Here is a 13064-nt window from a genome sequence, read left to right as displayed (position 1 = left end):
GTAGGGTGTGAATAATAATAAATATAAAATGTAAGGTGTTTTTAATAAAAAAATTTTAAAATAGTAGTTGTCAATTTTGATGAAATATGAAATGTTGGAATATAAAAGGTGATTGGTTGGCCGGGCCAAAGTCAGAGCACACGTGGGATCGACTAAGACTATAGAGATGTTTTTGGCGGTTGCTTGGCGGCTAACCATCGGTAGCCCTTAAATAAAAGAGTCAAAATTTTTTAGGGCAAAAAGGTTGATGGAGCAAAGAGAAGAAAGTCAAACTCTTATGAACGTAACAGCCACCACAGACGTGATGGAAATCTAGGTACTAATCTGCAAGAAGGAATAATATGATTAATTTGGAAGATGACTAAGTCTATCTAAGTTTTCTATATGAGTTTTTTTTTTTTTCTTCCATTGGAAACTTTTAAAATATTATAATTGCCCTTATAATTATCGTTGAATTTTTTTATACTATTTGATTAATTTTGAAAGAATATTTAAGGAATATTCTGAATGGGCGATGAAGTAAAATGACTAAGATACCCTTTTATCTTCAACTATAAAAATAAGAAATATCAGAATATGTATATTTCTATACCTAGTTTTGCTTCGGTTTAAAAACGGGTTTTACAAAGATAAAATAATTATTTTCTCATCTTGATTAAACGCTATCATGATAGAAGTCTATCGACTATTGATACATAGTAGGGAAGTATGTTTTCATATCTAACTGCTGCTCAAAATAACACTCTTTCTGATTAGTGTGCATACGATGACCTTTGAGCTCTCTCTCTCTCTCTCTCTCTCTCTCTCTCTCTCTCTCTCTCTCTCTCTCTCTCTCTCTCTCTCTCTCTCTATAATGACCATAGTAGCAGGTAAGAAAGGAAGGAAGGTTCCTTGAGATGCACTTTTAGAGCAATGGATAGTGAGAGGTTTGTTTCTTTGCACCATCCTATTTTCTAAGCACGTTTAATGGAAATGCCACTCTTAGCAAGAGATCATGTATTTAAGCGTTCATGAGCACTACTTTTTTTTTTATAAAAAAAAAGTCAAAATAAAATATCCCACTATGATTTGGTTTGTTGTGGATTGTGGCTTGATCCATTTGTGACACGTTTCTTAGAAGGATTGGCATGTAGCTAAGCTCTATGTCTTACTTATAATTAGTTTGCGAAATTCTATCAATTGAAAAAAAAATGAGTAAATTCAATGGATGTTGAAATTGGTATTTCAAAAGAAATATGGTGTTGAAATCTATAAAATAGTGGTAATTAAATTAAAAGTGTTTAGAGTTTAAAAGGAAAAAAGAAATAAAGGTCAATAATTATAATCTAGCTTGACAGTTCCTGCCTCAATGGATCACTAACTTAGTGCTTGGCATGTACATGGACTGATGAGGATTATATTAAAGGTTGGTATGCACATTAATTGTCTATTTAATTGACAGATTAATCATCTATAGTCTTTACTTACCCATGCAAAATCGAAGTAGAATCAATTCCCTAACTCAAGCTCGACTCAACCATCTCAAGAGTTGTTTTCTCCTTGTCAAGATTTCCTTGCACGAGTTGTTCAAACTGTATATAAATTTCTTCTCGCATTTAATCCTCAGTATTTTACGCAATTGGTTTGTTAAATTGCACTAAATTACAGCCCTTTACATTGCTAAAATTGCTCCTTATCTACAAGTTCCTCAGTTAACTGTCGACTCCTTGTTTGCCACTCATTCAGTCATTCTGGTTCAGAATTAGAAGCAAAATCTATTGGATACTTTTACCAAAAGAAAAAAAAAATTTCTCTTATACACAGCATGGCATTTAAAGTTGAGTTAATAGCTACCTATCTGCATTAAGAGTATCATAAACAAATCTTATAAGGAATTTAATTTGTTCCGCCGGAAGACTAGGATGCAGTTTTTTAAAAGAACACTACCTCCATCAGCAGGAAGAGGAAGAGGATATACAATAGATAAAAGATACAACAAAATACTTTGATTTAGCCACGTATATTTAGATATGACATTGCATATTTGTGAGATATCTGATTCTAATACACAGCGCCGTGTAAGTTTACACTTTGAAAAGAAGAAAAGAAAAAACAAAAGGGAAACTTAATCTTTTTCTCCATCCAAATTCCAGGACTGGATAGAGTTAGGATTCATCATTTGCCAATGTCATTTAGCTTCTTGTTCTAACACAGGGACATTATTCCACCGTTCCTCGACTCCATTGCTCTGTAATGGAGGAAGTGAAAACATACTAACAGTGGAACTCCCACTCCTGATCTCTTTCAAAGCCCGAAGTGCTGCTATTGTGCTCCTCATGTACAAACTCTCTATATACTCTATCTCCTCTAGCTCTGGAACCCGACATCTAACCATAGATGAATTAGGGTTTGATGGTTTCTGCTCTCCATCAACTTCTCCATTCTCGCCTGATATGGATAGTTCATTTGTAGGGAAGAGGTCATCCAGCATCAACTCACACTCTTTCACAAGCTTGTACAGAAGGTCAGTAGTGAAGAACGGTTCCTGCAGTACCTTCTGGATGAAGGGTAGCCGGATAAGGGCTCCTGTTCTTTTGTCATACTTCTTTAGTATCTTAACCAGCCCTGCACAATGTTTTAGAATTAACATCAGTACTCAGGAACAAGTTTAATCCACAAGCAAACCTGAATGCATTGGACTATACTAGTCTAAGACAAATCCGAACTGAACACTACTCATCCCCAAACCTATCAGGTTTCAATCTCAAAAGTTTTATCTCGAAGTGGGATTCTAGAGTAGGTCCCTATCTATTGTATACACGCAAAAACAAAAATTCAAATTAATGAGTAAATTTAACAAGTAATAACAACTCTATTATCACGTCTATATTAGTGTAAAAGTCTACATCCTCTATCAGATACTGAACGATTCTATTATCAGGTTCATATTACGTATAAGTCTAAACAACTCTATTATTAGCTCAGCACCATGCATGGATCCGAGTTGTGAAGTGAACTAACAGGCCCATATTAGGATAATGTTGTCAAATCTTCCGACATACACAGTGTGTCATGATGATACATAATTCAATCCATTTGATGTGGCTATTAAACTGATTCCCTTTTCCAAATACGATTTGATGCCTTCATTTGTAGGAGAAACACAGTGATATGCAACCACTCCACCAATCAACTGCCTCTTTTTACATAAACCAGACAGTGGAAAAGCCATCCTGCAGTCCCTTTCATTAGAAAGGGTGTCACTCAGTGCGATGGTAACTCTTGCCATCGTAAATCTATGTTCAAAGTTTGTCTCGAAAACAGTCTTTCTAGAAGTGAGGTATAGCCAGGTTCATCTTGCTCTCTCCTAAACACAGATCTGAAACTAGACACTTCTTCCCATCAGAACCGAAAAAGGCCACCTATATTACTGTTGACTTGGTCAATCAAATTAACTCAAATATATTCATCGTGAAATCAAGATGCTTGCACAGTAAGAGATATTATTGGCAGGCCAATTCTTCTATAATATCAAGAGTACCCTGATGAAGAGGTATTGAGTGGAATTTTATAGAGAAAAGCTGTTATTTATTTTAAATTAATTGTGGACATGAGGTAGACTAACGATAGTGCTTTTTGCTCAACATATCCTAATTTTTTAACTCCAAGAAACTGTCACCTCAAAAGGAAATATTTTACTGAAGATTTTGTTGCAAATAGTAATTATAAAACTTGTCGGTTAACTGTATGTTTGCAAGGAAGTACAGTCAAATTTATCCACCTAATAATATATTTTGATCATTTTTCTCCATTTCAATGGTTACTGAAGAAAGTATGTACGACAGCAGGATTGAGAGTAAAACATAACCTGTCTAAACAGAGTTAGACTGCTAGCAAAGAACATGGCACTCTATTCATTAACTTGCAAGTTCAAATCCTCCCTTTATCAGGATATCCAGCAAGAAAATCTAGTAGGCAAAATAAATCCAAGCGCTAGCCGCTAAATGGGTAGTAAAAGCAGTATCCTTTTAGCAGCACAAATCCAACAACTAGTAGTGTTCATCAACATACTTTAAGATGATCTAAGAGAAAAAGGTAAAACAAGTAATATTTATATCAATGATAAGTGCGCTACACTTAGACGAAAGTCCGCTTTGTCAACTACATAGGCAAATGTTAATCGTTTTATGCCACGTGGATCACAATAATATTCCGTTACCAAATTAGTGCCCTTCGTTCCTTTAGAAAAAAAATTTCCACTTCTTTCCTATTTTATCTATATAGACAAGATGAATCCTAGACTATTAGTTTGAATAATGTAAAAGAAAAGGCGGCTTTATAGTAAAGGTCAACCGAAAGTCGTATTAGTTTGACAAGACATAGACACGATTGGTAGTCGAATATAAAGTAACATTTTAAGCAGTTCAAAACTTAAAAAGTAAAGTGTAAAGAGTACTTACTACTTAGAATATGGTTTAAAATTCTATATATGATCCGAATTCGATTCGAATTCCTAAGCGAAACGAGTAAAAATGTAATATATGAACAGATAATGGGTGTTAAATTAGCTATATTTTAATAGTTCTAATTATAAGTCCTGTTATTATAAAATTTGGTCTTTCTGCGAATATTGTGTGGACTATCACATCTCTGGTTCATGACAGTATTGGATAAACCCTTTGCCAGTGTCACAGTCTCCTTCATGAGCAGGCGAAACAACTTTGTTGCTCACAACTTAGCCACTCCACTCATTTGAAACAGAATTTGTGATGAATCGACTGATTCACCTTTGGTTTCCTACTGTAACTCAAGTTTGCATTGAATAGTCTACGGAATTTACTTCAGAAAAAAAAAATCTAACAACATTCTTTTGAATTGCAGGGCAACATTTTCCGTATTAACTTGTATGAGAAAGTGCCACTTACCAGTGTAATTAAGTGCGCTATAATTCTCTAGGAGGACCATCTCCCCATGGAAGTCGACTATCTCTTTGCTCACTTTCATCAACTCGTACTTGGACTCATTTGCCACGGCTGTCGCCACTCGGTCCCGCAGTTCCTGCAAAATCCCCAAGATTCCTCAGCATACATTCAAAATTGCAATAATTCCCTCTTCCAAGGGCCGAAATGCAAAAAATTTACCTTTTGGCGGATGATGTACTCCTCCTCCTTCTCTTCGAAGAAGGTATTGAACTTATGGAGCTCGGCCTCGAGCAATCTGACGAAATCCTCCTCTTCCCGCGAAATCTCGGCGGCGGATTCGTCATCGGCCGCCACCTTCGCCCGCTTCGGCGGTTTCTCGCCTCCTCCGCCGATGAGCTTGAGGCGCTTCTTGAGGTCTTTATAGGAGAGGAACTTATCCCTCCATTCCGGCAGAGTCTCCACTATCTGGTTGCTTAAACTCTTCCCAAACTTCATCCCTCTCTCTCTCGGATCGAATCGAAAGGTATTCGAGAATAGAAGTGGTTTTGGGGGAGGAGGGGGGATAAATAGAGGGAATAAGGAGTCGATGGTGCGAATAGAGGAAGAGGGGGGCGAGGAATATGCGGGATAGAGAAAGGCGAATATGCGAGGGAGGTGCGAAGGATATCTGGGGTTTTATTCGCCTCTTCGGCCTCGGGCGGGGGATAACATGGGGCCCTATCCCTTTCAAGCCGACTCTGACAGCCGGCCTCACCCGTCGACATCTTTGAGTTCGGCTCGGCTCGATTTAGATTATAGATAATACTAATTCAATTATTTGCACAATTGGTGATATGAATCAACTCTCCCAATAATGAAATGCCAATTGAAATTAATAAAGATTATATATATATATATATATATATATATACAGAGAGAGAGAGAGAGATGTGTACCTTGTGGTGGACGAAACGTATTCCTGATTGGTTGCATCATGTAGTTCTACAACTAGTCAACCACGCATCTAGACTATTCATTCAAGCACTTAGTTGCGACAGTTGGGAACATAAATAGTTATCATTTTTATCCTCTTCTTTTTCTCCGTGGCTTCACCAATGCACCAATTCCTACTGTTAAGTTTTTATTATTAGCAATTGTGTATAAAATATTTTAAATGTATTTATACATGTATATGAACTTTTATACAAGTCTAGAAAATATCTATTTAAAAAAATTATAAGATTATTAGAGAAAAATTTAAAATCTTGGCATTCATCTATAGGATTTAAATACATACTTGTTTTTAGGGTTTTTCACCTACCAATGTAATGGTCGTATATCACCATGGCCTAGCTTGAATCACAAAATCAACTAAAGAAAAGAGTTTTTCTTTTTTTTTGGTGCAAATAACTCCCTATGTTTCAAAATTATTGCAAAAAAGATGGTCATAATATTCTATGGTTTTAAAATATAGTTTGGGAGTTTTGTACCAAAAATTAATATGATTTTTTTTATATCTCTACCCATTTATGTTGCTTCATTGCAGTTTTATAATATTTATATCGGGAACATAAATCCATCGTCACATTGGGTGCATCAATATTTTTTAGTTTTGAGCTTGTTTGATATTTTTAGGGAAAGACCAGTGAGAGGATAATTTTATTAAATCTAAGACTAATACAACAATTGCAACCTCATAAAGAGAAATAGAGAGATAAATAGAGCGACAACACTTTGATACAAATCTCACATTTGATTACAAGAGCTAACACCTTAGAAAAGTAAGGTATCATTTAGAAAAATATAGAAAAATAGAGCACAACTTAGACAGGTTTACAAACTCAAAATTTTTAAGTTAGCCTATGACTCCATCATAATCAAATAGTAAAATAAACATAGAACTGCGAACCCCAATGGTGGGATAAACAAAGGGCAAAGTAAGAAAAATATATAAACCTGATAGACAGAACAATCGTCTCCTTTCAAAGAACCAATGAGAAGAGGGAAGACAAATACTGCAACACAAGCTAGAAATTTAGCACACTAGCTCAATTCAAAGATGATGATAAAATTCAAACCTACATCACAACACACAAACACACCCAAACTCCTCCCTTACTATAGCCCAACACTTCCACGGTCGTCGACAACTATGGCACAACATGGGAAAGGTGAGGATGGGGGAGGAGATGACCATGTCGAAGTCAGCGAAAATAGCAACAATAGCAATAAGGATGGCAAAAAGTCACGACTACGACAAAAAGCAGAGAAAATGATAGTGAGAAAGAGATGATAGGGTAAAAGAAAATAATAAATAAAGGTGAAAGAATAAAAAGAGAGAACGAAGAAAGACTCATCGGAGGAAGGAGAATAAAAGAAAAAAAAAATCTCTCACGTGAAGGGAAAACCTCCCTCTTCATCTAATTTAAATGGCTAAGAGACGGAACCGACGACAGTGAGAAGAGGGAGAAAAAGAGCGGAACCCTAATAGAGAGTTAGGGTAACTATACTGAGAGGATGCTTCTTAACTATGTCTTATTTATTTATATTATTATTTTTGGTAATGGAAATGTATTGTTTTATTTTTTTTTTCTCTGAAAAGATAATGCAATTATGGAGATCAACAAATTAAAAGTTATTTACACTCTTTTAAATTTCGTTCAGCAAACAAGCTCTCAAACAAAAACTTCACCCTATTATTCTTCCTTGTAGTAACAAACAACTTTCTTCTATCCTGTTCATTTTACTGTTTTACCTTGTTCTTCAAACTCAGTCTCTACCCTATTCATGAATCAAAAGGAAGGTGAGTTTTGTAATAAGATCAAAATCTAGGCGGTTGTTTGCGAAAACATGATAAAAGACGACAGCCTGAGGTAGCGAGTAATAGAGAGTTGGATAAGGTCGAGAGTGGACTCCGGAGAGAGGAATTATTCCACGGAGAAGTGGAGAACATCCGTCGATATCGTTGTCGTCACCCTTAGCTTATAAACTTATTATAAAAAAAACATGTTTAAACCCGAATAAATATTTCATGGCTATCTCTTATTCGTAGCTCCCACATCCAGAAATAATTAACAAGGAGATGGGGCCCAACACTGAAAGATCTCCGAGTCCACGGGATAGGTGCTCCGCGCCGAAGAGAATCTAAGGAGCATCTTGTTGGATATTCTCCAACAATCTTGTCCTACTTTCTTACTTACTGCATGGACGAGAAAGGGACGAAACTATAGTGAGATAGAGGACGGCATTAATTGGGAATATATATTATTTTTCAAATTTGATGAATTATCATCATCATATTTAAGAATTTAGAGTAAAAGTACTTTTACCATCAGAATCCGAGGAAATTTAAATCAGAAATGTAATTTAATAAATGAGATCTAAATACACTACGTATAAGCCTCCTCCTAAAAGAAGAGAGAGAGAGAAAGAAAAAATATATTATAAAACATTAATTTATTAAATTTTGCAGTAGAAAATTATATTTATTTTCGATCATGCAATGCAATGTAAAACTCCCATCAGTTATTCTAAAGGTGGTGATCAAATTTGATGCTAATTTTCATTTTTATTCCTCTATTTTTTTTTAAGTTTAGTATGTTAATATACTAATTAGCTCCTCCTTAAATTAGAAGCCGGCTCCGCGCCTAGTCATATGGCGCGACTGTCTAACTGTGCGCCGCAAATATTTAAAAGACAAACAGAAGTCCAATTACTATTTTCAAGATATTTCTAAGGAGTCTTGCCGAGCAACATGGAACGATGTTGATATTTCTATTTTATTTCCCTTGTTAATATTATTTTCTTTTCAAAATTCCTTCTTGTGTATATATATTACTTTATTACTAAGAAATAAAATAAAATAAAAACATCTATACGAGTTCATGGAACCCTAGGTAGAAAGATAGCACTGACATTTGATTCTGAAATTTTTTAATACCCAAAATTAGATGAAAAGAAGGAAGAAGGAAGAAAAACAAGCGGGCCTAGATGAATTAAAGGGTTGGAAGAAAAAGCCATAGCTGAAATGCTTCTCTTTCTTCCATCAGCAGCGATGGAGCTCAGGAATAGTGAGACTCTATTCGACGCCTTATCCATGGAAAAATGGTCAAATTGGTGCCTCTCTTGCTTTATAATTAATACGAAAACAAGTCATTCCCATAGAAAAATAATCGGTGGTAGATAGTGGACAGGGATATTCCACTTCTCGATCCTTTATGCCACCTTTTTAGTTCCATAGCTTATTCTTATTCCAAGAATATTCTCTAGTTATCGGGAGTAGTTCCCAGTCGTTCAGAACAGTGGGCTTTGACCCGGTTTAGTCGTATATCTCCTAGCAAACTTAAGACTATCGAAACTACAGCCGCGTATCCCCTCTCATATATTTAATTACTTCAGATTTAAGGATTAGAAAAGGAAAGCAGACATTAAACCTACTATATGCTCCACTACTTAGTCATTCCAATCTAAACTACTATCAAGCCGAAATAAATAAATCCAAGAGCAAAAGGCAAAAATCTCTAATCTCATCCAAAACTCACAAAGATTTCGTTTATACTCATTAAAATAAGTTTTAAGCTAGATTTGGGGCTATGAGAGTGGGGCTTGAAAACCTCTACTTTACCTAGAGATCATCCTCAAGCATCTAAGAGCTAGGCCAGTGTTGGGAAGGGGGAGAGGAGTGTTTGAAGAATTATAAATTACAAATTATATCAACTGTAATTATGGCTAAAATTAAACTAGTCCATGAACTTTTATTTATGTCATTTTGTCCACTCTGGTTTAGATTAATATAAAATTATTAATTTTTTTTCATCCAATACACTTAAGGAATTAATAATATAATTGTTTAATTAAACACGAATCTTCTACCTATTTTTTTAAGATGATTAAAGTTTTGGTCTTCTACGAAAATATATTCAAAGGGAGGTAAATTGCTTTTGAGGGGGAGGTTAAAAATATATATATTATTTTAAATTTGAAGAATATGATATGTATGAGTAAATTTAGTAGAATGAAAAGGATAATTCTATCATTTTAATATTTATTATGATTAAAAATATTCTCAAATAATTTTTCAATTCTTTTTCAATCTTGTCTTCGTTGGTAAAATGTTATAAGTGAATGCTCATGGTTAGTTTGATTTTAAGCGTAACTATGGAGGAGTAATTTGTAAATTATTCTATTAAGATTTATATCCATCAATCCATATTATTTTTAGTGTGAGAGTGGCTTTTCTCCATTAAATAGGAATAGATAGTATCTCTCGGCGATTACTGAAAGTGAAGGCTGGATTTAAAATAGTGGAAAGATAGGCTTATCGGATCTTATCCATCTAATAATCTAATCCGTGTAAGAGTTTACTTTAATTAGTGGGCTATCAATACGTCATTTCATTAGCTCTTTATTTTTTATAATTTAGGTATTGTTTAATCCACAGGAGATGGTAATGGCATCGCAATTGGGCTGAAGCCCGAATAAATTACTAGGCCAAGAATAGTCTATTCGGGTTCAGGCCCGAATAGGATTTATCTTTTTTATTCGGGTTAGATTGGGGGCCAGTCTATTTCTGAGAGTGAAAAACTAGGTGGATAAGCTTGAAAATAGTAGCTTTGTTGTTGATGTTTTGGTCTGAAGGTTCACAACCTCTGTTTGTAGAATTGCCACAATGAGTTTGTCTGCCCACACACAAGCAAGGGTGGCGTCAGTCATGTATAAATATATGAGGCTAGAGTAGAGACGATATGTCCAATATAGATATTGACAAATGATGATATAATATCTACAATTTGGCATCCGATAAAAGTTATTATTGTCTCTTGATCGTCTTCTTCTTTCTAATTGGTTTGCCTTGTCCTAGGAATTATGTTCTTGGTAGAAGTTTTCAAATCATGTCTACTTACTTTATAATTAGATTCGTTGACATGAAGACATCCTCTTTTTTGCATCCAAGAGGAGACTATTTTTTTTTTTCCCTCCCGGATCATGTCTTCAAACTAGTGTCGACATAATTTGTCAAACTTCGAACGACTTAATGCTCTGTTCCATTTTTAATTGGTTTGCCTTATCCTAAGAGGTATGTTCATGCTAGAATTTTTAAAATCGCGTCTACTTGTTAATTTATAATCAAACCGTTTAAATGAAGATATCCTCAAACTATTTCTTTTTTACTCGGACATGTCTTCAGTTCTGTGACTTTGAAACTTAATTCTCTGTTCCATTTTTATGACTCAGTTTCCTCTTATATATAACCCTTCAGTTTTCATTGGTTTTAAACCGGATTGTTTCTTCATGTGAACGTGTAATACTGTTTGTATTTAGTATATCCATCTCAAAATCTTAAGTCTTTTCCACAATCATGCACAGATGCATAAAACAAAATGAATAGCAATTGTGGAAAATTAAAAAAGCTATGTAATAAATAAGGTACAGTTATGGTTCTAACGAAAGTTGCCTGAGCAGTTGGAACTTTTTTAACTTAATAAATTATTCACTGTCTGTATCACTGTACGAGATGGGGATCATTTTCTTTCTGTTTTATTCTGCAAATTACTAGCTACAATTTGGCAATTTAATGGAATCTTCCTTTGTTACGGATACCAGATGCTATTACAATCTTTGGTACTTTTACCTCCCTTTGTTCTAAGGCATTGCTATCTTGAAGTGACACTTGTACATTTATTAGAAGAGTTGTCTGTCCTTCTGTCCTGAATGACATTTAACAAGTGATGCTTGGACGTCTCCCTATTACATTAATATGGAAAAAATTAAATTCATGATTAAATTCTTCCTCATGGAATTGTTTTTCTTTTGAAATGGTATTATCAATCTCAAGAAACTCTGTGTCTCAAGTATGTTATATACCTATACATCTCTTCCCATCTTATATATTTCCAACTTTTTTTATCATATCAGGTGTTCTAAAATGCTGATGACTTCTTTTACCCTCAGTTACCCTGCACTTTGAATTATCTTACAAGTTCCAACTGTTCCTTGGACATATGCATGTGAGCTCATTTAAGCCGTTTAAGTAGATCTAGCATTTGCGATGTGAAAAAAAGGTCACATACCATTAACATTATGTGACTTAAATTTTGCATCGCATTGTAACATGACCAGTTTTATTTGACTAAGACAGATTCTCAATTTTATAGAAAATGGACCACTGCAATTAACCCACAGCCACAGGAGATATTTGATACTTTGATGCATATATTTTCACAACATGGAAGTCTGTCCTAAATGCTGCAGAACTAGTTTGGATGTCTATTATTCACTGTGAATCTTTGGGCAGTGCCTAAATTTGAGGCATCTTCCTCTTGCATGGACAGAAGCAAAGTAGTTTTCCCCTCCCAAGAACTTCATGATGAGTAGTCACTGAGACCAGATAGATGTTGTCATTTTTGCTTTTATATTGTCCTGATCATATATGCATCTCTTTTGTTTTCTTATGCTCATTTAACATCTGTCAGCTTAATAACTATGTCTATGTATATAATCATCCTTTTCACCCTCAACACCTCGAAGCATAGCCCAACTACTTATTTATTTCTGACCATGATTGCACTTTCTTAGTGACCCAACTGCCTAGAGGAGGAGTCCCCACTTGCATTAACCCCCCTGGCTTTACAGTCTTGCAAAAGGACTTTGTAGCTGGTTTTCATCGATCCCCATACCTCATAACTACTCCAGGGAAATTGGGAACGAGAGAAAGTGTGGGACCTCGCACTCGTGCATTCAGTTGAACAGCTCCAAAAATCATATGCTGGATTCTGTACATTACTATTATTATCGTATTAGTAATTGTTCTTCTTGGTAGCTAGATTCATTTTGGTGTCACTAGTTTTGAGAAGCTTGTTTTCTTTTGCTATCGGTTTCCTAGTATAGCGTAGCATATTAGCTTGTTCTTCGATGCAACGTCAATGTGGACAGGACTTCTCTGATTCTTTTCTAGTGAGTTATTAGCTAAACTACAAGTTAGGCTCTTTTCTCCTAGTCCCAGAATTTTAGGATAATGATTGAGATACTTAACGAGCAATTGCTTTTTCTCTAGAAATTTAATGGCCTATTGGTTGATCTCAAGATTCCAGCCCTTTCGCTGCTGTTTTATGTTTAATTTATGCACTGCTTGAACACATCGTTCTTTGGATACCATTGTGCAAGGATCTGTTAGAAATAGCTGAG

At 35.1% G+C, this 13064-nt stretch overlaps 1 protein-coding gene across 1 annotated transcript; it reads right to left on the bottom strand.

Moving 5' to 3' along the window:
* Positions 1 to 1970: 1970 nt before the first annotated feature.
* Positions 1971 to 5543, bottom strand: LOC140782568 (SPX domain-containing protein 1). Its single transcript, XM_073129202.1, has 3 exons — positions 5121 to 5543; positions 4905 to 5037; positions 1971 to 2604 (listed from the first exon to the last, which is right to left on the bottom strand). Exons 1-3 carry the CDS (start codon positions 5394 to 5396, stop codon positions 2168 to 2170), a joined length of 846 nt encoding a protein of 281 aa, XP_072985303.1. The 5' UTR covers positions 5397 to 5543; the 3' UTR covers positions 1971 to 2167.
* Positions 5544 to 13064: the final 7521 nt, after the last annotated feature.

Source organism: Typha latifolia, chromosome 2 (genome assembly GCF_019914945.1).
Source record: "Typha latifolia isolate L0001 chromosome 2, TyphaL0001v2, whole genome shotgun sequence".
Lineage (NCBI taxonomy): Eukaryota > Viridiplantae > Streptophyta > Magnoliopsida > Poales > Typhaceae > Typha > Typha latifolia.
The sequence above is the reverse complement of the archived record's forward strand: the minus strand, read 5'-3'. Positions and strand labels throughout refer to the sequence as shown.

Bases quoted from the DNA above. Each gene is read 5' to 3' on its own strand.
- LOC140782568 (XM_073129202.1), bottom strand. From the start codon at position 5,396: ATGAAGTTTGGGAAGAGTTTAAGCAACCAGATAGTGGAGACTCTGCCG. The intron at 5,038-5,120 runs GTAAATTTTTTG...GGGATTTTGCAG, and splicing joins AGTACATCATCCGCCAAAAG to GAACTGCGGGACCGAGTGGC. The intron at 2,605-4,904 runs GTAAGTGGCACT...AACATTGTGCAG, and splicing joins TAGCGCACTTAATTACACTG to GGCTGGTTAAGATACTAAAG.